At 45.9% G+C, this 27,074-nt stretch overlaps 1 protein-coding gene across 4 annotated transcripts in view; it reads right to left on the bottom strand.

Annotated features, from left to right (window-relative positions):
* The window catches only part of CPQ (carboxypeptidase Q), a 435,363-nt gene that overhangs the window by 297,947 nt on the left and 110,342 nt on the right, over window positions 1–27,074 (bottom strand). For all 4 annotated transcript variants that reach the window (XM_083187007.1, XM_083187008.1, XM_083187006.1 and 1 more), the window contains exon 3: window positions 9,876–10,083. In XM_083187007.1, the coding sequence (XP_083043133.1) occupies window positions 9,876–10,083 (208 nt within the window). The remainder of the gene's footprint in view (window positions 1–9,875; window positions 10,084–27,074) is intronic.

Here is a 27,074-nt window from a genome sequence, read left to right as displayed (position 1 = left end):
AATGACAGCTATCCAGGAAGTGTCATTCCAATTGGTTGTCAGGAATAGCGGAGCCAAAGAAGTTATCTCCCTGGTAGAAGTGTGGTCAGGTGACATGTGCAAAATGGTGGCACCCATGCAGCGGGGTCAGCGGCATCAATGCAGGGAGCAGTTTGGCAGAAAACATGGAGAAGGCACCAAGGAGGATCTCACGATAGCCGGCAGCGACAGAGCCGCAGTACGTATCAGGGCCCGGATCATGACATTTCCACTTTATCTCTCTTTGATACATCTGCCATGCAAACCACCGCTAAATACAGCATACATATGGCCTAAAGGTGATAACTTTTTGAATCTCAGCCATGTCCTTTGATGGGACTGAACATTCGATTCAGTAAAATCACAGATAACCACACAATACTAATTATTCCCCAAAGAAACACTGTGAAAGTTGGCACTAATTAAAAAGACATGGCATTTTTTTTGTACAAATATTGATACAAGATTTATCTTCAGTCAACTGCGGGATGTTGGCTTAAATCACAATTATAAAAGCCTAATTGCGAGTCGGGGTGAATAATGACTCCATCAAACACGGAAAGCCAAGAATAAATCCTCACAGTTTTAATGACTTCGTTGTAACTCAGTATGAAGCCTACAATACAATGTAGGAAGATCCTTGAAAAAAAACACTTGTGCGGTGTCAGATATTTTGCACCTATGCAGAAAGGTGTGGGCAGCAGACAGCTTACAGAGCATGCTGGGATAGAACACCAGGAAATACCTGTGATGTCCAAACCAGGGTGTACTGTAGGTGTCTTCACCATACTCACTAAAATGCAGCACATGGGTACATTTTTTTCAGAACCCATCTTTGGTTTTGGGTTGTAAACTGTGTGGTGGCAAATTGAATGTACAGATCCACCATGACTTGTGGTAGTGTCATGGGCATTCCGAAGGCAGGTGCGTTTCTGAGGAGTCACGTGTACGGTAAAAGGTACCCTGTTTCAGATGGATCTCTTGCACCTAGCATGGGGTCGGTGCAAATGCTGTTATTAATGTAGATGGTTGTGTCGGCATAAAATCAATGGGCAGCATTGGTTTCCACTTGCCCACGTGTGAACTCCGCCTGGGTAGCACAGATACTGGCATTAGCATAAAGTAGTAAGTCAGGCCAACGCCTAGTCACAATCAGCGACAGTAAATTCAGACTCAGGAACGTAAATTTGTTCATTATCATTGGGATCACAGATTAAACTGTGGCAGGATTCTTTTGATAAAACTAAAATAGTATATTGTCCTTATTCAGGACAAAACAACAATCACAGGGAACAAGTTATTGTCCCTCTTTCTAATCCAATAGCCTTTTGGTGCCCGTACATGTTTAAGGTGGGTACGGGAGGCTGCAAAGCTTAATGACCATTAAGTGCTGGATTGAGTCTAATATGAGAGCTCAGAGGGAATCCATTACCTGCAGTAATTCACCACGGAAAATAGGATATACCCTTAACTAGAAAGCCTCATACACACTATTCAATACAGTTCACAATATCGCCTAGTGTGTACACTCCCTGTCGATAAACGATGCACTTTCCCACATAAGGATGCCAATTCCGGGGCATTGGAAAATTTCCTTGGATTGGCATCCCCAACAATCCTGGGATCCCACCAATCCTGGGATTGAAAACCTGGACATTTTGGGGCTAAATCCTGGAATCCTGCCAATCCAGATATTGGCCACCCTACTCCCACATGTCAGTAACAACCCTTTTCTTCGTCCAGCATGTCTGGTCGAGGAAGCTCTGCAACGGCACCATGGCCGTCACTCCCCCCACCGCCCACCTGCCATCGCTCACCTCAGAGTATGCACTTGCCGTTGCCTGCCCCCCGCCGGGTCCCCTAATGCCGCCAATATCATCAGTGTTTGGCATCGGCAACTGTGTATGGGGCTTAACTGTTTTGTGGGATAATTGGCAAATATATTGGTGATTAGCCATGTTTGCAAAGTATAACAAATCACCGTTTCTATACTGTATTTCTCATTGGACTCCTGTTGAGTTACCAGGACCGGAAGGAAATCATTTCCGGGGTACCGTCAGACTTTGTAGCAGGTTACAAGTTTGGAAATCCTTGAATTTAACACTACTGAAAAAAGTGAATTCATTCTGACTGTAATCCACTATATGTCTATCTGTATCTCCGGTGCTTCCAGTTAAATTCTCCCATCTGTTAATAAAACAGGTTATTTCCTTACGGACAGTCAGAAAGTATTTACACAGCACTGATACCACAGGGAGTAAATTATCTGATCTGTACAGAGAGTTCTCACGTTAATTCCCTAGATTCCCAATGTGAACTATCAGGGAATACTTCTAACTTTCCAGACCGGCTTACTGTTAATTAAGGAGACATCTTTTGAAAAGACCTTTATCTATCTGCTTATTTTAGCCAGTCACTTATGCATGGTGAAGGGGATGAACCATTCTGTAGGTTACCCAGATTTTTATAGACCTATGTGTTGTATTATGCTTATTTATAATCATAATAGCTAAAAGTCTCCACAGCTCTTTCTGTCCATATCCAGGAAGTTTGAAACTAGGGATGGCCATCGATGTTTAGAAAACATTGATGGTTTATGGCCTATGTCGAATAGTTTTGACATTGATGGGGGAGAACCAGATGATTTCCCACCATCGATTCAAGCTCAAACTAATAGTTTTGTTTTGCTCTTTCCTGGGACATGGAGCATAGTTCCGCCCAGGACACCCGTGAAGCCCCGCCCCGTATTCTGATTGGCCCACAGGTCAATCAAAGACAATGGATGATCATCTACATGTAAAAACATTGATTGCATAGTTATGCACCATTGATGTCCAGTTGCACTTTTACCATCGATGGCATAGGCAACGATGGCCATCCCTATTTGAAACAGATGATTTTGGTTTCACTTTCTGTTAAGGAGTAATTTGGTCGGTCGAGTGGCCTCTAGTGGTCACTGGTGGTACTTCACCTCAAAAAGGTGAAACTGATTTAGTCTTTATATATAATAATTTATTCCTCTTACTTTAGTAACATTGGACACATACCTATCAGATGATTTTATTAAATATATTTTATACAAAAAAAACCTTTTAGCAAATGGGGCTTAATGTAATAGCCTCCGAGTTCCAGAGGTGCAGGACTTTTGTATGAGTCTGCCATTTTTTGAAAGCAGTAATCATTTACAGGGCCAATACCAGTTTGATTTTGGCTTTCAGATGATTGCTGCTTTAAAAAAAATGTCCAGACTTGCACAAAAGTCCCAGCAATCTAGGCTATTACCCATGTGCATTATACATATTAATAAAATAGGCTTCACTATTATAAGCCCTTCTCTGTTTACATGTACTGGAGCACTTTACCCTTCAGAGGAATATACTGGATGCAGGTGGAACATCACTATATGGAAGTATAATTTTTGATTTCCCCATACTGCACTTTTTATTAGACCCACTCACCCTGGGTTTATTGGGCGCTGTTTGAGATTGGTATACCCCTATTTCTCTACTATTGTGTTACCTAAAGGATATGGGATTTTTCCTTCCATACCCATTTCTGTAGCGACCATATAGCGCAGAACCTTAAAGTTTAACATTTGCTTTTGTATTACCCAGCACCTGTAGTTTCATAAAAAATTGTACAGTAAATAAAAGTTCGGAGCAATTTCACTTCCAGCCAACGCAGAAGCCTGCCACTTCAATTCCCGATACATTCAGCAGCTATGTATCCCGCCATAAGACCCCGCATTAGTGAGAAAAGCACACTGCCATCCATGATTAAAACCACCTCCATCCTCTAAAACGGAATATCCTTTACACCAAGGCTCCAGCCGGAAGTTCTACCGTGGGCCACCACAATGTCCCAACTACTGGAGGACTTTTATGTTGTAATCAGTCTTTATAGAGTTTAAAGTGATGTAATATGTTCTATATATGAATTTACAGCTTGTTTGCTAATATTTATATAACAAATGTCACTTCCGGTGATGGCACTTCTGGCTATTGCAGTGAAACTTCCAGTGACTTAACTTATGGTACCAAGTTTTTAAGTACTTCCATCCAAAGACATAATGGGTGACATTCTATGGGATGAGAAGTTTAGACTTTTGCGAGTTTTTTCGCAAAAACGGCCGAAATTGCATTTTTTTGCATTTTCGCATATTTAATGAGCTGCGAAAATGTGAAAAAAGTGCGATTTTGGCCAACAAGTTGGACACACTGGAAATGCGATGGCTGCTTTTCGCAGCACATCGCATCCAGATGTTTTCACATGATAAAGTATACAAATCGCATATTTAATGGTATGCGATTTGTATAAAGTGTGTCTGTAATTCGCCCAAAAATCAGACCAGGTTCTGATGGGCGAATTAGCCTGAACCCTGCACAGATCGCAATGTTCTGTGGAGGGTTCTGGTGTAAAAAAAAAATTAAACAGTTAAAATAAAAAAAAAAACGAGCGCGGGGTCCCCCGCCCGAGCATAACCAGCCCCGGGCTCATTGAGCCGGTGCTGGTGACATAAAATCAGGGTCCCCGACAAATAGGGGTCCCCTTGATTTAATGAAACCAGCACCAGGCTCAAGGTCCGGCGCTGGTTCCCAAAATACGGGGGACAAAATGACTAGGGGTCCCCCGTATTTTAAGAATCAGCACCAGACCCAACCAGCCAGCAGGGTAATGCCACAGCCGGGGGACACTTATTATATAAGGTCCCGCGGCCAAAGCATTATTCCCCTGGCTGGTCAGCATGGGCAGGGGTCCTGGGGAAGTGGGGACCCCCCAATGAAGGGGTCCCCACCCCACAAGAACTTACCAGCCCATGTTGAAAGTCCGGGGCTGTCCCCGATGCCCCTGGGCGGTGGGCATCGGGCTGATGTAAAGTGTAAAAAAAAGAAGATAAACTATTGTTTTCAACTGTCGAACTATGAGTCCCAGCAAGCCTACCCCGCATGCTGGGACTTGGAGAACCACAAGTCCCAGCATGCGGGGCATTAAAGGGCCCGCTGGCACTTGTAGTTCTACAGTACAAAAAATAGTTAAATAAAACACACTGACACCCTGAAAAATAAAAGTTTAATACACACATAACACACACACACTGATACTTACCTACCTTGAGCCCGTAGGTCGGTCCCTGGATCCTGGGTCCGGGGCTCCAGGGCTGAAGAGTCCGGTTCCGGGGCCTTGGTCCTGGTTTCGGGGCTGGTCCGGGGTCCAGGATCCGATGAAGTCCACAGGGGTACCTGAGGAAGGAAATCCTACTCACCTGGTCCCCGGCGACGACATCGGCATCCTCTCTGGCAGACGCGCTGCTCCCGGCTGCTGTGGTACCCGCTCTCGGACTGAAGAGACGCAGAGATTTTCATCTTCCAGCGCTTTTCCTCCGGATGATTCTATTGGCCGCCTAGCGGCCAATCAGGAGCCGACTTTCTCGGCTCCTGATTGGCCGCTAGGCGGCCAATGGAATCATTCTGAGAAGAGGCGCGGAAGATGAAACATCTCTGCGCCTCTTCAGTCCGAGAGCGGGTACCACAGCAGCCGGGAGCAGCGCGTCTGCCGGAGAGGATGCCGATGTCGTCGCCGGGGACCAGGTGAGTAGGATTTCCTTCCTCAGGTACCCCTGTGGACTTCATCAGATCCTGGACCCCGGACCAGCCCCGGAACCAGGACCAAGGCCCCGGAACCGGACTCTTCAGCCCTGGAGCCCCGGAACCCCAGGACCAGCCCCGGAACCAGGACCAAGGCCCCGGAACCGGACTCTTCAGCCCTGGAGCCCCGGAGCCCGGACCCAGGATCCAGGGACCGACCTACGGGCTCAAGGTAGGTAAGTATCAGTGTGTGTGTGTTATGTGTGTATTAAACTTTTATTTTTCAGGGTGTCAGTGTGTTTTATTTAACTATTTTTTGTACTGTAGAACTACAAGTGCCAGCGGGCCCTTTAATGCACCGCATGCTGGGACTTGTGGTTCTCCAAGTCCCAGCATGCGGGGTAGGCTTGCTGGGACTCATAGTTCGACAGTAGAGAACAATAGTTTATCTTCTTTTTTTTACACTTTACATCAGCCCGATGCCCACCGCCCAGGGGCATCGGGGACAGCCCCGGACTTTCAGCATGGGCTGGTAAGTTCTTGTGGGGTGGGGACCCCTTCATTGGGGGGGTCCCCACTTCCCCAGGACCCCTGCTCATGCTGACCAGCCAGGGGGATAATGCTTTGGCCGCGGGACCTTATATAATAAGTGTCCCCCGGCTGTGGCATTACCCTGCTGGCTGGTTAGGTCTGGTGCTGGTTCTTAAAATACGGGGGACCCCTAGTCATTTTGTCCCCCGTATTTTGGGAACCAGCGCCGGACCTTGAGCCTGGTGCTGGTTTCATTAAATCAAGGGGACCCCTATTTGTCGGGGACCTTGATTTTATGTCACCAGCACCGGCTCAATGAGCCCGGGGCTGGTTATGCTCGGGCGGGGGACCCCGCACTCTTTTTTTTTTTTATTATTATTTGTGCTTTCCTGCAAACGTGCGATTTTGAGACATGAAAATCGCACATTTTCAGGACTAAAGACATCGCACCACCTCGCACCTATTCGCACTATTTGGCCCGTTTTTCGCACCTCATTAAATATGCGAAAAACGGGCCAATCTTGCGATTTTAAAAAGGGCGAAGTGGTGCGATAAAAAAAATGCGCATTTAGCACATCCCATAGAATGTCACCCAACATGTCTGCCCTGGGTAAAAAGTGGCTAAATCTCCTTAAAGCCCAAAGCAAGAAGGACAATACCCTGACTGCCCAGGTTTGGGAACCCAGACCTTCTGACTTTATGCTACCTGCCCATTTGACTCACTGTTCTGGTAACAGTTATAATTATTTTTTACTTTCACTCATTGTTATCTATCTCCTATTTAAGTATTTATTACTAGTTACCATCCTGTCAAAATAATTGATCATCATAACAATAAGGTCAGGATTGGTGGCTTTGCGCACCCGAACGAAGCAACACTTAAATTCCTTTATCATGTACCTTCAGTAGCTGCTGATGCGCAAAATACTTGGATTCATCCTATATCAGGGCTGGGCAACACCGGCCCTCCAGATGTTGATGAACTACCCATCCCAGCATGCCTTGCATCAGTTTCAGCATGGCCACATAGCAAAACTAATGCAAAGCATCCTGGGATGTGTAGTTCACTAACATCTGGAGGGCCGGTGTTGCCCAGCCCTGTCCTATATAGATGTGGAACAGCATTAAGGTGGCCATACACTACTGCAGGGGTTCTCAAACTCTGTCTTCAGGACCCAACACAGTTAACGATTTCCAGGTCACCGGGCAGGTGCACTCATTACACATTGACACATTTTAAAAGAGCCACAGGTGGATCTAATTATTTCACTTGTGATTCTGTGAGGAGACCTGCAAACATGCACCGTGTGGGGTCCTGAGGACCGAGTTTGAGAACCTGTACACTACTGCAATGTATCGCAGCAGTGTATAGCCAGCCTACATGCAGGTCCGACCTCTGCCGACCTCTGATTCAGGTCCGATGAGCACAGGGCCATGAATTGGACCCCAGAGTACATCAAAGGCATCTGATTTGGACCAATTTCTCTGCCCAATCCATTGGGATCAGGTGAAATCAGACCAAATTGCTGTAGTGTAGGGGTCCTCAGACTACTTTGCTCTAGGAACCCATCAGACAATAAAGATAATGACAGGACCCCAGCAAGTTACTTCAGAAGGTCATCACACGTGTAGTCAGCAGACAGCACATACATGGCAGCATTGTGGAGGTACAGAGTGATGGGAGGAGTCTGATATACCATAACCCATCACATCACAGGTGTAGTCAGCAGACAGCACACACATGGCAGCATTGTGGAGGCACAGAGTGATGGGAGGAGTCTGATATACCATAACCCATCACATCACAGGTGTAGTCAGCAGACAGCACATACATGGCAGCATTGTGGAGGTACAGAGTGATGAGAGGAGTCTGATATACCATAACCCATCACATCACAGGTGTAGTCAGCAGACAGCACATACATGGCAGCATTGTGGAGGTACAGAGTGATGAGAGGAGTCTGATATACCATAACCCATCACATCACAGGTGTAGTCAGCAGACAGCACAGACATGGCAGCATTGTGGAGGCACAGAGTGATGGGAGGAGTCTGATATACCATAACCCATCACATCACAGGTGTAGTCAGCAGACAGCACATACATGGCAGCATTGTGGAGGTACAGAGTGATGAGAGGAGTCTGATATACCATAACCCATCACATCACAGGTGTAGTCAGCAGACAGCACATACATGGCAGCATTGTGGAGGTACAGAGTGATGAGAGGAGTCTGATATACCATAACCCATCACATCACAGGTGTAGTCAGCAGACAGCACAGACATGGCAGCATTGTGGAGGCACAGAGTGATGGGAGGAGTCTGATATACCATAACCCATCACATCCCACGTGTAGTCAGCAGTCAGCACAGACATGGCAGCATTGTGGAGGTACAGAGTGATGGGAGGAGTCTAATATACCATAACCCCTCACATCACAAGTGTAGTCAGCAGACAGCACATACATGGCAGCATTGTGGAGGCACAGAGTGATGGGAGGAGTCTAATATACCATAACCTCTCACATCACATGTGTAGTCAGCAGACAGCACATACATGGCAGCATTGTGGAGGCACAAAGTGATGGGAGGAGTCTAAAATACCATAACCCATCACATCACATGCATAATCAGCAGACAGCACATACATGGCAGCATTGTGGAGGCACAGAGTGATGGGAGGAGTCTAATATACCATAACCCATCACATCACATGTGTAGTAAGCAGACAGCACATACATGGCAGCATTGTGGAGGCACAGAGTGATGGGAGGAGTCTAATATACCATAACCCATCACATCACATGTGTAGTAAGCAGACAGCACATACATGGCAGCATTGTGGAGGCACAGAGTGATGGGAGGAGTCTAATATACCATAACCCATCACATGTGTAGTCAGCAGGCAGCACATACATGGCAGCATTGTGGAGGCACAGAATGATGGGAGGAGTCTACAATAACAGACAATTCAACAGATCTTTCAGACTTCTGGAATCACTGAGTGAGATTAGAAAAGTCATCAGCCTGATGGTCAGCAACATGGAGTCGCGACCCCATGTTGAGAAGGTCAGGACCCACAGTTTGAGAACCGCTGCTGTAGTGTAAGGGGGCCTTAAGCCTTTAATTATAAACTATGTTTTATGCTGAATAAATATGTTATTTTAGATCTTGCCACTGTAATGTGTATGATTTTAGACTAAAGTTGACAAGTACATTGGTTTAAGCTATTTAATAAATTATATAATAGAGTATGGCACTACAGGCCTAATTCAGAGCTATAGTTTTGATGTTCCTTTTTTGTTATAATCTACAAACAGTATTGCACTATGAGTAAGTCTTAAGCAAGTAAGTTTTAAGGTCATCCTGTATTCCTGAATTGCAATAAAGCACACTGGGTAATCATTCCTCAAGCCCACATCTCAGTGTGCACCTCTACCCTCGCTCATCACTCCTACTAGTGCCCTTCATTAAATATATCACAATTCTTGTTGAGTTGAAATATAGCTTGTCAATTCCTTATGAAACATACAATAAAAGAAAAATGTCTGCCCAGACCCCTAAATATTGTATGATCTTCGGTAAAGCTGTCTGCCTTGTCTCCATTTACTGAAATACAGTGCTTTGTATTCTCCTCTGGTCCTCGGCGTAATGTTGAGGGCACGGCCCTGCTTTCAAGTTGCTGAAAGAGAACATATTCCATTGCAGATACAGTACAAGGAGGAGACCAGGTCTTACCTGTTAATAGAAAATGATGCAATTGATCTGATCAAAGACGCCACGGCCCCAACTTTAGCACCTTCCGAGGCTCCCCTAGAACGATACTCGACTGTTTCCCCATAAGTGACGAACGGCTGGTTGTAAACGACGATCTTCCCTTTAGCTTCCTCAGCTCTTCTCTGTAATTCAGCAAAGGACGACACGACGATGACTTCTGCAGTTATTCCTGCAAATGGGAAAATAACCATATCAGTGTTACTGTGTGACCCTGAGATATAGGGCCGTCGTACAAAAACACGGGGTCATTCAGAGAGATATTATTAGGCATCTCTCAGGGGGGGGGGGGGGGGGGGGGCGATTCAAATGACCTGAGCGATTCATGCTGGGTGTTTAACCTTTTACAGTCCACTTTTTTTTTTCCAATTCAGTCTGGTTTCAATATTTAAATGAATTGTAATTTTTTTTATTATTATTCAAAAATCATCTACATTGAATGTTGAACGATGTTCATGTTCTTATTTTAAAGTGGCTCACCACTGGATCTGCTGCTAGCGCTAGGGCTGTTGAGCCTGACTAGACGTTGGACCTGACAGGGTTAAACAAATGGGCGTCTATTGGAGCAGTTCATTTGTTGCTCCAATCAGATGCCAATTAGCGGCATCAGACACATTTTCTTGTAGCCTCTGGAGAAATAATGGGGGTATTCTATGTTGATATTTCCAAAAAAACCTATTCATCTGTCAGATTGAAATGTTCAGACGGTCAGAAAACTCGCCAATCCATGTGTATTTTGTAGCAAAAAAGGCATCAGATTTGACGATTTAGCAACCATTTTCGACAATGCAGATTCGACTCGAAAGATGAATCTGCATGTCAAAAAGATGACAGAAAATGGTATAGATTGAATAGGTACAGTATGTGCTGATATTTTCCGACAAAAATCATTCAATTCAATTGAATCCCCCCAATGTGTGAAAAGTCTGTAGTTTGGGCACTCAAACCAGGACTTTGGGCCTAATTCAGCTTCAGTTGTAGTTTTGATAAGATTTGAAATAAGAAAACTGCCGGCAGTAGCATGCGGAAGGCCGCCCAGAACTGGGCAAGGCCACCCCGCATGCCGGGTCCCTCCCCACGATGCAACCACAAGATCCTACCTTCACAATGCTGTTATAAAAGTTCTTCACTATACAGTGAAGTGCTTGCATGTTAAGAGTAGCCCCTTGGCTACCATTCGTTGGACAGCCATGTTTCCAAGTGCTGGGTGGCCACTGCCGTGTTTGACCGTGTTGGCCTAATGCACAGTATATTGAACAAATGATCAGAAAAATAAGAGGCTCCTTTCCTTCTGCAACCTACATTGGACTTAATTCTATGTGACTATCATTGTGCAATAGTGAAGAATACTGGGGCGGAGGTATTAAGCCAGGTGAAGTGATAAAGTGGAAGGTGAGAATGCATTTTTCAAACCCAACTGTAACTTGACACTTAGAGCCGATTGGCTGGTGCATTATGACTTACCACTTTATCACTTCCCCAGGCTTAGTACATCTGCCCTACTGAAACTTATTGTACAGTAGATTGGTAAATTAAGTCTATAATAGTCGGAGCTTTTCTAATATAACTCATTGGATTTTGGATACCTCTGCATTGTAAAAGACATGAGCGCAAACAAAAACCTCACCCAGAGGACGCACAAAGAGTATATACTTAGATTACGTATTTTTGTATTTTTTTACATAATTCCTGGTCTTTATTCATGATTTCTTGTTCTGCAAATCAGAAGCTAGAGAGATAGCACAAGTGTTTCTCCATTGATTACTCTCAGAGAGCAGGCAGGGAAATGCATCTCTGTTTCAATTTCTCACCTGTTATACCAGCCGCCTAGTTCTGCCGCTGGGTCTCCAGTGAGATTTACGCCTGCTAGTTCCCAGTGATTTATGTTATAAGATCTGTCAGCCAGAGCTGCTGTGATTTGGCTGGTTTGTTACTCGGAAATATGGTTTCCAGGGGGACATTGTCTCAAGTACAGTATGTTAATGTGATGCCTAAAAGTGCAACCAATTTTACAACGGTATCATACAGTATGTGAAGTTCAGCAGATCCTCAATTATGATCAGCTCTGATCTCTGCTACGGTGGACACAAATGTAAAACGATCATTATTTAAAATGTTGGTGCTACACAATGGGCTCCAGACAAAATATCTCAGGAACATGATAAGAATCCGCATTATGCTGAACTGGACATATGGAAATGTGGATTCCTTTACTTAACCCTTTGAATGCCGAGTGAACTTGTCATACATAGGTGTGAAAATTGCCCAGCAAAGATTTCTATTCATCATAATGACCTCCAATGTTTACTTTATATAGGAAATATAATTTTTTTTATTTGATTTAATTTAACAAATGTGAGCAACGCTGGCGTTTTTTGTGGATATTTTGAACATCTCTTACAGAGATGATGGCACTCAAAGGGTTAATAATAATAATAATAATTGTAATAATATTATTATTTTTAAATCTGTTATACAACAATTCCCTTTTCTTCTGGATTTCTCATTAGCAATGGCTGCTACACATGCGTGGTTAGTATACAGAATACTTTCCTACTCGCCCGGATTGCTCCGAAGCAGGGCCGGCTCTACCATTAGGCAGATTAAGGCAGCTGCCTAGGGCGCCAGGAACTTGGGGGGGGGGGGGGGGGGGGGGGCGCCATCAAGTCTGCCTATCAAAAAATCAAGGATTTCTATGAGGCTCTTTGTTGTTTTAAATTTAGGTGGCTGCTGCGGAACCTCTAAGACCTCACCTCCATTCTTTCCCTTGAGGCATACTTCCCTACTTTGCTGCCCCCTCCTCCTTGTACTCTATTGTGGATGGCAAAGGGAAGCCTCCAGGGGACTTAACCAGTTTCCCGGGGGAGCTGAGTGGACCACCCAATTTTTGGGAGCCTCAATGCCATTCCCGAATGTTAGGTATGCCTTAAGGGGTTGGTATTGGTGGCAGTATGCGGTATGCGCGCGTACGGGGGGTGCAGTAGGTTGATGTTTTGCCTAGGGTGCTGAGGGGCTACAATATTACAGAGTACAGCTAGAGGAGTCCAATGTGGCTACAGCTCCAGGGTATTAGCACCCGCCCCCCTCCTTTCAGCATCGTTGGGTCTAAAGCCACCATACACTAGTCCACAGGAGGCTCACTTACGATTTGGCACTTGATGTACCACTTTTCCATGAAATAAATCGCATGCGGGGGAGCTGCAGGAGAGGCGGGGAGCGGCAGGATCCAGGCAGCTGCAGGGAGCTGGTAGCGGCAGGTGCCGAGCAGGAAGAGACAGTTGAATTTAAAGAGAGAGAGAATTATCTCAGCTAACCAGCGGCCTCCCATCTCATTGGCTGAGAGATTTCTCTAGGCCAATCAACTGCCAGACAGTCTTTTGAAAAGATATTTTTTAATTCAACTGCCGTTTCCTGCCCCACGGTCTGTCACCTGCCCCTACCAGCTCCCCTCCGCTGACTCGACCGCGCCGTTGCCCGCAATGCCACTGCCCACCCCTTGGCACCCAGCACTCTCCACCCCTGCACATAGTGTGTTGGGTCGGATTTGTAGGTGTGTGCCAGTGGTGAAGCACCGCCCGCACACACCTACGGATCCGACCGAACACATCATGGGTGCTGAAAAGCAAACGCGATATGCCACTGATGGTGCCGATCCGATAGATTGAGCCTGCAGGGTCTGACTCGATGCACACGTGACTGCACATTGGGTCAGAGGGGATTCAAACATATCCAATATGTATATCCGCAGCCTAGAGAACATGTAAATGCTGCACGCTGCCCTGCTAAACTCCCGCCCCCTCGCCGATCGAATCCCCTCTCTAACATGTGAGGGGATGTGTACACTAGCACATGCGCAAACCCCGACAATCGTGGACAGGGATGAATTCAAACCATTACGAACAGGTTCTGAATCAGCCGCAGTGATCACTCTATCACCTCTGCATCTTTCAAAACCTGTGCAGCTCCTCTTTGCTCCCCAGGGTGTTGCTCTATGCTGTGATGCTTCTAGCACAGTATGGTCTGTATTTCAGCAATGGTCTGCAGACCAGATCTATACTAGAAGCCCCACAGTAGAGAGTGACACTCCAGGCAGGGAAGAGGAACACCGAACACTACAATCCTTATCGGCCTCCGTGAGCACAGCATCCGAGAAAGTTAAAAAGTATAATTCCCGAAATGACCCATGCTGCTTTCCGTCTTACTGTATCACTCTTCTCTCCATGGGACGCTCCGGACGACTTATTATTACTGCATGATATTAATGTACACACCTATATCATAACATTCAAATAAAGTTGTTTTATTTCTGAAAAGTGCAAATTGCATCCTGGTCCTTGGCAGAAGATTGATCCAATGCATCTTCTGTGCTCAGCCTCCGACATAAGTAGGACACTTGCAGATATAAATAGATGAAGCACTGAAATGACAGGGTCTCATTTCCTTTATGCGAACCCTTGATGTTTCAGAAATGTATTTTGGTCCAGAGCTGCCAATTTTTTTTATTGTTTTCAATTCAATTCTATTCATTTTTTATAAAGCAGGAATCCTGCTTAGTAGAATAGCAAGTACAAATATGGGTAATAATTACTCTACATGAGTACAAAGGAACATAGCGCAATGTACATCGTTTGCTGTTGTGTCTGTAACGTCATTACCACTGTCCTGGGCTATTTCGTTTGTATCTCTTCCTGTGAATCTAAAGGCCCATACACACTGGGCGACTTTGAGCGGAAAGCTGCTCAAAACAGCCTGTTTGAGCGGCTTTCAGCTCAAAGCCGCCCAGCGTGTATGGTCCGGCGATGAGCGCTGCTGCACGCTCCCGCAACATCACCGGGAAAGCCGCTCATCTTCTGGTAATACCATCAGATGAGCGGCTTTGAGGACGGCTTTGCATAGCGCCGGGCAGGGGGAAAGCCGCTCCGTGTGTATGCACTGAGCGGCTTTCTCCGCAGTGATGATAGTCATCATCGCTGTCTATACACCCTGGCTTCCTTTTGTGTTCTTCATTAATTACTTTATCTCTTCCATGCACTTGGTTGTAGGCATGGCACAGGACTCATTGACTATACTCAAGGGTTAAAGTGGGGGTGGAACAGTGGGGGACAGGACTTAGGGGGTGATTCGGATTGGTTTGCAAAAGCAAACTTTTTCTGGACAAAACCATGTTAGATTTGGGCAAATTATTTTGTTTCTGTGCAAAGTAAATACTGGCTGCTTTATTCTTACACTGCAATTTAGATTTCAGTTTGAACACTCCCAAATGTAACTCTCTTTACATGTTACATCTGCCCCACCTGCAGTACACATGGTTTTGTCCATTAAAGAAGTCTGCTCTTGCAAACCAACCAGAATCACCCCCTTAATGTCATCAACAAGCATGATCTACAATGACATCATTAATCCCACCACTTTCTGTATAAATGCTGCAGAACTTTTTAAAACCCATGACATTGGAGAGAACATTAAACGGCATCAACTGTATGTCTGCTATCCCGACACTCAGGGGTACCAGTGTTAGAAAGAAGATATTCTAAAGCCCCATACACACTAGACAACGGGGGCAGCAGATACTATAATTAACAATACCTGCCGTGGGCGGACGATATTGTGCGCCCACACTGAACAATATCGACCGCCGATATCGTTTGGTGACGTCACTGGGGCCCGCTAAACATGCAGGTTGTTTTGCTATATTGCCAAACTGACCTGCATATTCGGTAGATACAGTACCAATCATCTTCAACAATGTAAGGGAGCGTACTCGTTGACGATGTTGAGCGCACTAGACGATATTATGAAAGGTATCCTTCAGAAAGCCCTTTTCGAACCAATATCTTTCACTTTATCTTCTAGTGTGTATGGGGCTTTAGTCTGAATCTATACATGAAGTGCTACATCGCAGCTGCTGCAACCTTTTTTTTCACTCGGATTTCTATTGTGTTTTGTAAACAGCTATCAAATTAGTTCAGTCTTGTAAAGTGGTTTTGTCGCGATGCATTCAGCATCCCTGCAGCGGGACAAGTGCCAGGAGACCGGCACCGGAATTCTGACATCAATGAGGATGCTAGCACTGGAGTGCCGACAGCCGGGATGCCAAACATAAGTATGCAGGGTGGGCTAGGAGAAGGGGGGGGGGGGGTGTAACTAGTAACTATGGGAGCACTTAAGAGATAGGCCGCAGGGGAGGGGGGTAGGGGGGGTATACGGTCATTAGGTCGACAAGAATTAGGTCGACAGGCGGTATTTCATGCCCTACCTTCCACTAGGGCATGGAGGGAGAATAAAATAGTGTGCCAAGCGTAGCAAGCCATGCGAGAGGACGCGGTGCTATGTTTCAGTGTCCATGTGGACTGTGTCGACATGCGGGTCAAAGAACACTGAAAAAAACCATGTCAACCTTTTGACTGTCGACCTAATGCTTTTGTGGACCTAATGACCTGTCGACCTAGACTCACATCCACCTCCTGAGGAAGCCGCTGAGTTTGGAGAAAGTCGGAGAAAGGCGTAGAGGGACACGGGGAGATTGTTTTGGCAGCACTGAGCCCGGAACCGGTGTGGATTCTCAGACAAGAGCGCAAGTATAGGACTGCACCAGCGGTCGGAGCAACCCACTGGGGACTGGAAGCCGAACTCCTCACTTTTACTGAGCATTTGATCAAGTTATAATATACCACTAATATGTGCACATAAGTGGGGACATAATACTATGCGGATACAATGGTGAAATCATCTAATCCATGGTCCTAACCAATAAGGATATAGGATTGAAGATTGCATGCATTATACTAATCCTTCTAGGGGAATTTGTGTGTATTCTATGTACAGTATGTGAGTCTTGTCTGTGTTGCTGGCCAGAACATGTCAATATTTTAAATAAATCATTTTTATTATTCAGTACAAGCGCTGCTTAAATTTCATTTTTTTTGCATGTTTGTTTTTGAGGGGTTTTTTGGTAATCCCCCTTGTATAAAGCGGCTGCAGTGCAGAATAAATGAACAATCGGCTCTCAAATCTGTACTAGGTTGCTTTTTGTTTGTAGACCCGTGTCAACCTTTCAGCATGTCGACCTTTCAGCGTGTCGACCTAATAGTGTCAATCCAATGCTTTTTGACTAACTTCTTGTTGCCTAATGATCCATACCCAGGAAAGGGGAGGTTAGGATCTTAGAAGTTGGATTATGGTTAGGCTGCAGGGGGAGTGGTTTAGGTTTAGGCAGCAGAGTATGGGGGTTAGGCATTCATGGGAAGGGTTGGGCTGCAGGGTGAGGGGTGGAGGAATGTAAGTCTATTTACTTTGCCACTGTGGATATTTCCTGTATTGGGATGCCAATGTCGGTACTCTGAATACCGGTATCATCTGTATGTATCCCATACTCGGGCAGATAAAAGGCTGCACCGCTCGGTGCAGCTCACTTGCACCAGAAGTATCAATGCCAGGGGGTTTATTTACTAAAATCAAAGTTCTATTGAAGATGGGATGCTATGGGCGCCCAATCAGATTTTATGTACTGTAGGTGCTAAATAAATAAGGTGTATGGATAGGGTGGTCGACCTAAAGATGGTTGACAGTCATTAGGTCGACACTGTTGGGTCGACATACTGCAAGGTCGACATGGGACAAGGTTGACAAGGTCAAGGTCGACAGGACCTTAGGTCGCCACAAGCATTAGGTCGACGTGGTCTAGGCCGACATGGAGTTTTTCACTGTTTTTTTTTTTACCTGAATGTCGACACAGTTGACATGGACACAGGTTAAAGTGCACCGCGTCGCCTTGCCATGCTTCGGGCACAACGCCCTAGTGGATGGTAGGGCATGAAATATCGCCTGCCGGCACAAAAACCAGTGAAAAAAACCCATGTCGACCTTTTGACTGTCAACCTGTCAACCTTGCAGTATGTCGACCCAACGGTGTCAACCTAATGACTGTAGACCATCTTAAGGTCAACCAACCGACCGTATCCCATGAATAATGCTGGGTACACACCAAAACTATTTGGATTGGATGCAAAGCGTATGCAAATCATATGATCCGATTTGCATACGATTTGCATATGCTTTGAATACGATCCGATCCCCTCTGTATTCAGATGAATGGATCTTTTACAGATCCTACCTGCAGCAGGCAGGATCTGATTCGGATCCAGATTTGGGTCCGATTCAGATCCAACGGAACGGTTTTCAGCCAATCTGCATCCAATAAGTATGAATTGGATGCAGATTGATGGGATTGTGCCAAAATCGTTTTACAATACAATGTGGAGTAGTTGCTATGAAAGTGTACGGGCGATTCCCATTGGTCAGAGTTCATCATTTATTTGCACAGAAATAAAAGTATGACAGAACAATAGGCATCAGTTCAGCACCAGGAGCTATTACTTCCATCCCACACATTACCACAATAAACAATGGCGAATAATGTGCCCATTATGTATTATTACCATGCTGACGAGTGCGGGCAGTAGGGTGAAGTTATTCCTGGCATGCAGGTGAGATCTGCTGATGGCTTGCAGCTGCCTCAGAAGAACAACAGGTTCAATATTCTACCTCAGGAATGTCCCAAAGACAGGATCGTTCAGGAGCCTGGAAGCAAGCCACTGGAAATGCAGCCAGACAGCTACAAATTTCATATTCCATTAGCGGCCCAATGTCCCAGCAGGCTAGCACTGCAATCTACATTTCATAACAGATGAAAGAGGAATTACGCCGGTGTCTCATTTAGTTATATACTCAACTCCGGCACCATACCAAGAAGTGTAATGACATGCAATATGTTAATGATTGCTCATCAATGGATAACGTCTCTGCATAACCTTCAATAAGCATTGAAAAAAAATTATATAATGCTAAAAAAAATGAATAGTTATCTCCAAAGAGCGACTGAGATACGTACAGTAAAGAACAAAAAAATAAATTATGGTCAATGCAATAATAAAAGTACAAATGTTTCGAAGAAATAAGTAACGCTGCCAATGGAATGCAGGTCTGATTCAGATGTTGTTGGAGCTCCTTGGAAGCACAGTGTCAGTGATAGCGCTGTGGGGCAATGCAGCATGAGGCGTCTATTACAAGTAGGGATGCCAATACTGGGCATTTTTTCCTGTGACTCTGGATTGAAAAATGCTCAATCACAAGATTCCCAGTATCCCAGGATTGGCATCCCTAAATGAAAAACGTCCTGTCCTACACATTAACTTATGTGGGGGAGCAGGGCAGGAGTCAGCGGTGCGTAGGTGCGGTTGTTCCACTGGGAGCGGTTACATAGTTACATACATAGTTACATAGTAGGTAAGGCTGTAAAAAGACTTGCGTCCATCTAGTTCAACCTGGTACAGAAGTAGGTTCTGGTATTTTACAGACAGATTATATTTCTTATTTGTACCCATGGATGTTTCTATCCAGTAAATGTTTGTCCAACTTTGCCTTGAACGCATTTAATGAGCCAGCCGTTACCACCTCTCTGGGAAGAGAGTTCCAGAGTTTGACTGTTCTGACCGTAAAGAAATTCTTTCTACTAGCTGAATGAAATCTTTTTTCTTCTAATCTATACTCATGCCCTCGTGTCCTAGATTCCTTTCTAGTAGAAAAGAGGGTGTGTGACAGTTCCTTATATTGGCCCTTGATATACTTGTACATGTTGAGCATGTCCCCCCTTAAACGTCTCTTGTCCAATGTAAATAGTCCCAAATTGCTTAATCTCTCCCCGTAGCTTAAATTCTCCATTCCCCTATTAAGCTTTGTTGCTCGCCTTTGGATTTTTTCTAATTCTATGATGTCCTTTTTATAGTGTGGGGCCCAGAACTGCACTCCGTACTCGAGGTGAGGTCTCACCAATGCTTTATACAGTGGCATAATTACCCTTGAGTCCCTAGTTTCCATTCCCCTCTTAATACATGCCAGAATTTTGTTGGCCTTTTTTGTAGCTACATTACAATGGGCACTACATCCTAGTTTGCTGTCTATTTGGACTCCTAGGTCCTTTTTAAGTATGGAATTACCCAGTTCCTCTCCGCTAAGGTTGTAACTTGCACACTGGTTGTGTCTCCCAAGGTGCATAACCTTACATTTATCTACATTGAACCTCATCTTCCATTTTTTTGCCCACTCATCTAGAATTGTAAGATCATTTTGAAGCATGGTGACATCTTCTGATGATTTATGGCTTTGCTAAGTTTTGTATCGTCCGCAAAGATGGATACATTGCTGAGTAACCCTATCCCAATATCGTTAATAAAAATGTTAATGGCCCAAAACAGAATGGCCCAAAACCGAACCCTGGGGCATTCCACTTAGTACCGGTATCGTATCTGATACGGCACCATTCACAACCACTCTTTGTTCTCTATTACATAGCCTATTACATAGCAGATATTTTCACCCAATCCTAGGTTCTCCATTTTATTTATCAATCTCTTGTGTGGGACAGTATCAAATGCTTTAGCAAAATCTAGGAAAATCACATCTACAGTATTTCCATTATCGAGGTTTTTGCTAACCTCTTCATAGAACCCTATTAGATTAGTTTGGCATGAACGATTTTTCACAAACCCATGTTGGTTAGTACTGAGTAGACGGTGATGGTCTAAATATTCCTGGATACATCCCTTAAAAATCCTTCAAATAGTTTACCCACAATTGATGTTAAACTAACGGGTCTGTAATTAGCGGGATCTTCCTTTTTTCTTTTTTTGAATATTGGCACTACCTCTGCTATTCTCCAATCTTTTGGTACTATACCTGACGATAGTGACTTTCTAAAGATATAGGGGGGTATTCAATGTCAGGGTCACGGCAGTCGAGCTTGCTCGACCGCCGTGACTCAGTCCCGTTCTCGGTCAGCTCAACCGAGAACACACAGGCAGGATTCAATGTCCCGCCTGCCGGGGAGCGAAAAGGGGGCGTGGCCGCGAGTTGCGGCCAGGAAGAGGCGAGCTGCAGCCGGCAGCTCGTCACTTCCCTGCTGTTCTCGGCAGAACGAGCCCGACAGCTAGTGATGTCGGGCTCGTTCTGCCGAGATACCCTGCTCAATGCTGTTGGGGAAGACAGCATTGAATAGGGCCCGGCGGGCATCTCCCCGATGGGAGGTGCTCGCCGGAGATTGAATATCCCCCATAATGTAGGGGGGTAGCTAGTTCATTCCTTAATTCCATTAATACCCTCGGATAAATCCCATCTGGCCCTGGTGATTTATTTGTTTTGAGTTTGCTTAGCCTCAGTACTATTTCCTTCGGCGTGAAATCCACAATGAGATCTGGCTTATTTGTCCCGTTTGTGGTAAATGTTCGTTCCACAGTCTGCTCTCCCTTAGTAAATACTGATGAGAAGAACTCATTTAACAGTTTTGCTTTTCCCTTGTCCTCAGTAACACTTTTTCCACTAGTATCGGTTAGTGGGCCTATGTTTTCCTTAATTAAACGTTTACTATTTATGTGTTTAAAAAACTTCTTTGGGTTGGTTTTGCTTTCAGTGGCTATGCGCTCTTCATATAATCTTTTAGCTGCTTTGATAACCCCTTTACAAGTTTTGTTTGATTCTTTGTATTTTGCGAAACGCCTCCTCATTCAAGTTATTTTTATAGAATTGAAATGCTCTTGTTTTATTGTTGATAGCTGACCATACTTTTTTGTCCAACCATGGTGGCTTTTGTTTATTGAATTTACCTTTATTTACTTTAGGAATGTATTCAATAGTTAGTGAATCAAGCACCGCTTTTAGAGTATCCCACATTTCATCTGCATTTTTCCCCTCCATAACCGTTTCCCACCCAATTCCTGTTAGGGCTTCCCTGAATAATTCAAAGTTCGCTTTTCTGAAGTTTAGTATTTTTGCAGATCCTTTTTGATGTAATTTACTGAAGTTGATTTCCAGTGAAACCATATTGTGATCACTGTTCCCTAATTGTTCAATTACTTTTGTGTTTGAAACTAAGGGCGAAATGTAATAGGGTGCGATTTTTAGACTAAAAAAAAATCGCACCAAATCGCACCTTTAAAAATCGCGTTTTTTGCCGCGAATTCGCATATGTAATGAGATGCGAATTAGCGGCAAAAAATGCGATTTGCCGCGATTTGCCGCGATTTGCCGCGATTTTTAGTCATGAAAATGTGCGCATTTTCAGTCATGAAAATGTGCGCATTTTCATAAATGCGATTTTGTTCCAAAAGAAAAAAGTTAAAAAAAAAACGGCGTGGGGTCCCCCCTCCTAAGCATAACCAGCCCCGGGCTCATTGAGCCGGACCTGGTTCCAAAAATACGGGGGGACAAAAAGCATAGGGGTCCCCCGTATTTCTGAAACCAGCCCCGGACTCTTGGACCGGTCCTGGTTCCAAAAATACGGGGGACAAAAAATCTGGGGGTCCCCCGTATTTTGAAACCAGCACCGGGCTCCAACAGCCCGCGGTGTCATGCCACAGCCGGGGGACACTTTTTATACAAGGTCCCCCGGCCAAAACATGAGCACCGTGGCTGGTCAGCCTTGGACGGGGTACCTGGAGGAGTGGGGACCCCCCCAATAAAGGGGTCCCCCCCCCCAGGCTTCACCCGTCCAGGGCTGAAGCCCGGGGCTGTCACCGGCGTCCGTGGCCAGTGGACGCCGGCCTGATAGGGTTAAATTCATCATACATATCATTACATTGCTTTTTACCGGCGAACTACAAGTGCCAGCAGACCTCCCCCGCATGCTGGGACTTGGAGAACCACAAGTCCCAGCATGCGGGGCATTAATGGGCCCGCTGGGACTTGTAGTACACCTGTAAAAAGAATGTTTATAAAAAACACACACACAGAGAAGTACAAGTTTATTACACACACACACCTCAATTTTACACCAGCGTTACTTACCATTCCTGGATCCAGCGCTGGTCTGGCTGCTTTACAGCCGGCTCCCCCCGAACTGACAGGCAGCGGGGAGAAGCGGCTGTCTCCGTCGCTTCTAACAGCCTCTGTAGCGCTGTCCGAGTGCTACAGAGGCTGAGAGCGTGATTGGCTGAGCTACAGTATGCGTCTCCATGGAGACGCATAGCTCAGTCCTGATTGGCTGAGCTATGCGTCTCCATGGAGACGCATACTGTAGCTCAGCCAATCACGCTCTCAGCCTCTGTAGCACTCGGACAGCGCTACAGAGGCTGTTAGAAGCGACGGAGACAGCCGCTTCTCCCCGCTGCCTGTCAGTTCGGGGGGAGCCGGCTGTAAAGCAGCCAGACCAGCGCTGGATCCAGGAATGGTAAGTAACGCTGGTGTAAAATTGAGGTGTGTGTGTGTAATAAACTTGTACTTCTCTGTGTGTGTGTTTTTTATAAACATTCTTTTTACAGGTGGACTGCAAGTCCCAGCGGGCCCATTAATGCCCCGCATGCTGGGACTTGTGGTTCTCCAAGTCCCAGCATGCGGGGGAGGTCTGCTGGCACTTGTAGTTCGCCGGTAAAAAGCAATGTAATGATATGTATGATGAATTTAACCCTATCAGGCCGGCGTCCACTGGCCACGGACGCCGGTGACAGCCCCGGGCTTCAGCCCTGGACGGGTGAAGCCTGGGGGGGGGGGACCCCTTTATTGGGGGGGTCCCCACTCCTCCAGGTACCCCGTCCAAGGCTGACCAGCCACGGTGCTCATGTTTTGGCCGGGGGACCTTGTATAAAAAGTGTCCCCCGGCTGTGGCATGACACCGCGGGCTGTTGGAGCCCGGTGCTGGTTTCAAAATACGGGGGACCCCCAGATTTTTTGTCCCCCGTATTTTTGGAACCAGGACCGGTCCAAGAGTCCGGGGCTGGTTTCAGAAATACGGGGGACCCCTATGCTTTTTGTCCCCCCGTATTTTTGGAACCAGGTCCGGCTCAATGAGCCCGGGGCTGGTTATGCTTAGGAGGGGGGACCCCACGCCGTTTTTTTTTTATAAAAACACTTTTACACATTTTTATTAACAGAACCATGCACAGATCTCAATGATCTGTGCATGGTTCTGTCAAAATCGCCTGTCAGAACCTGGTCTATTTTTTTTGCGATTTTTGGTAACATTGACCAAAAATCGCACCCTATTACATTTGCGAGTTGTATACTTTATAATGGGAAAACATCTGGATGCGAATTGAAATGTGACTAAAAATCGCACTTAGAAAAGTGCGATTTCGCGGTAAAAAGTGCGATTTTTTACCGCGATTTTCAACCTATTAAATGTGCGATTTTCGGAAAATGTGCGATTTCGGCCGTTTTTGACCAAAAATCGCACATGTCTAAAAAATCACACCCTATTACATTTCGCCCCAAGTCTGTGTTATTTGTTAATACTAAGTCCAAGAGTGCCTCATCACGAGTTGGAGTTTCTACCGTTTGTGTAATAAACTGGTCTTTAAGTAAGCTTAACAACCTATTGCTTCTTGCTGATTTACCTGTTTCGTTTTCCCAATCAATGTCGGGTAAATTAAAATCCCCCATAATTAATACTTGACCCTGATTTGATGATTGCTTGATTTGGTTTAAAAGAAGAGACTCTTCCCTTTCGTTTATATTTGGTGGTCTATAGCATACCCCTATTATAATTTTGTTTTTTGTTTTTTTATTATTGTCGGTTATCTCTGCCCACACTGTCTCCGAGTTGTCTTCTTCTAGGTCTGTGCTCATATTTTTCTCACATGATGTTAAGTTATTATTTACATATAGGCACACACCCCCGCCCCTTCTATTTTCCCTGTCTTTCCTGTAGAGTGTATATCCCTCCATGTTTAATGCCCAGTCATGCGACTCATTACACCATGTTTCTGTAATACCAATGATGTCGTAGTCGTCCCTACTGATCACCGTTTCTAGCTCCCCGATTTTACTCACTAAGCTTCTTGCATTAGCCAGTAAGCATTTTAATGTATGTTTATTTTTAGATATGGCTCTAATATTGTGATTAGTTTCACCCCAGGACCAATTTGAATTCTTTACTAGCTTCCTCTTTCCCCTCTCCCCTTCAATAGACTCTCTACAGCCCTCCACACCATGCACACTGCCTGCCCTATTTATAGTTCTGGGAATTCTTCCTCTGTCCTTCCCTCCTTCCCGTATACTAAGATCATCTGTACCTAAGAACTGTAATGGGGTAACGTGACTGTTACAACATAACATTTTATTACATGACATTCCTGATGCACCCTGAGAGTTACCCCCGATTATACCGTTGTTATGTCCCAGGACTTTGTCTGTGTCTCTGTCCCCCCCCCCGTCCCCCCCATCTCCTTCCCCCATATGATTCCTCATCCCAGTCCGGCTTCTCTCCCTGATGGTCCCATAATGTCTTGCTGCCCCCACCCCCCCATCGCCTAGTTTAAAATCTCCTCCAACCCTCTAACCATCCTTCCCCCCAGCACCGCAGCCCCCTCCTCGTTCAGGTGCAATCCATCACGGCAAAAAAGATGGCGCCTGACCGAGAAGTCCGCCCAGTGTTCCATGAACACAAATCTCTCTTTCCTACACCAGTCCTTAAGCCACACATTTACCTCCCTGAGCTAGCGCGTGGCACTGGTAATATTTCCGAGAAAATTACCCTAGATGCCCTCGCCTTTAATTTCTTACCTAATTCCCTATACTCTTTCCTGAGGTCATCCCACCTACCATTGACTTTGTCGTTGGTGCCGATGTGCACCAAGACTGCCGGGTTGCTCCCAGCCCCTCCCAACAATCTGTCGACTCGGTCCACGATGTGCCGTACCCGAGCACCCGCGGTCCCGATAGCAGATTGCCCTGTCTGTTCTCCTAATGATGGAATCCCCTACCACCACTATCTGCCTTGGTACCTCACTAACTGTCATCCCGTTTCAGCTAGAGGGAGCAGTCTCCCCCAGCTCCGTCATTTCGTCTCTATCCTCCCCTGAAACTTCATCCAACCGGGCAAATTTGTTCGGGTGTGATAGATCTGAGATGTCGTTCCTGTCCCTCCTGACCCTCGTTTCCCCTTCTAACCGTGACCCAGCTGGTTGGGTGGGCAGGGGGAGTTTCTAGTAGCGAAGTGGCCTGTGCAGCCTATGACCAAGTCACATTGCACAGAACCACACACCGGTGTCGGATACAGCCAAGCAGTGTCTGTGTGGGTGCTCAGACGCTGCCCGGGAATTAGACTGCACATGCGCAGTCTAATCCTGAAATCCCAGGATCGGAATCCCTCAATTTTAAGGCCAGATCCAGGGATCCCACCGATCCCGAGATTGGCCCCCCTAATTACAAGCAGACGCCTCCTGCTGCTCTAGCTATCCAACCTTTGTCCTAGGGCACAGCATTGTATCACTCCACCTATTGGGCGGCTTGCGGTACCCATTACAGAATTCAGGTAACCTTCGTGCAACCATGGCGACCCCTTGGCCTCTTCTCTCACCAAAAACAGCAGCAGCAGTTTTCACAAATGCAGGATAGCGCCTCCTCCTCCAAATGTCAGCACACTATCAGTCACTGATAGGCCCTTATTCTAGTTGAATCGGACGGATGCGTATTTCGCCTACCATACGGATCACTCAGATGCCAAATGCGCTAAGACGCCGAGCAAATGGGCCGCGAGTGGATGTTTCATGCGAACACCTCCTCCATCTGTGGGAACCTCCCCCATCCTCCAATGGTCGCCGACCATCGAATGCTGGACCGAGTGGTCAGGCAGCACCGAGTGCTCCAGACCACTCAGACATTTTTCAGTATGAAAGCAGGGATATGGGCGGACAGCTGGCATCCGGCTATGTCAGCTGTCCGCCCCCACACGTGTGTCACGGCCAGATTACCATACGTACGCCCAGCGTTTTCATGGGAACGCCCATGAAACGCAGGGCGTACGCATATGGTAATGAGCCCAAACAGCCCTTGACGCCCCTCTCCACCCCCTGCTCGGATGGTTTCCACCGATCATTTTCTGCACGGAACTCATGCCGTGTTCGGACGTGTGAGGCGTTCGCACATGCACAGATACACCTCTGCACATGCGCAAACACCAACCATCGGCCGTCCGACCGCACACGCAGCCATCCGACTCAATCAGAATAAGGGCCTCTCAGTCACTGATAGTCTGCTGCTGTCCTGCACCCTGACTGGGACCTGCACCTGATGATAATCTATTAATCACAACAATAACCCACAGGGTGGACATTATTATGTGGCAGTAGGGACAATATTCCACATAAAGCATATTAGTCTGCCCCATATACTGTA

Source organism: Crinia signifera, chromosome 5 (assembly GCF_055691185.1).
Source record: "Crinia signifera chromosome 5, ASM5569118v1, whole genome shotgun sequence".
NCBI classification, from domain to species: Eukaryota; Metazoa; Chordata; class Amphibia; order Anura; family Myobatrachidae; genus Crinia; species Crinia signifera.
The sequence above is the reverse complement of the archived record's forward strand: the minus strand, read 5'-3'. Positions and strand labels throughout refer to the sequence as shown.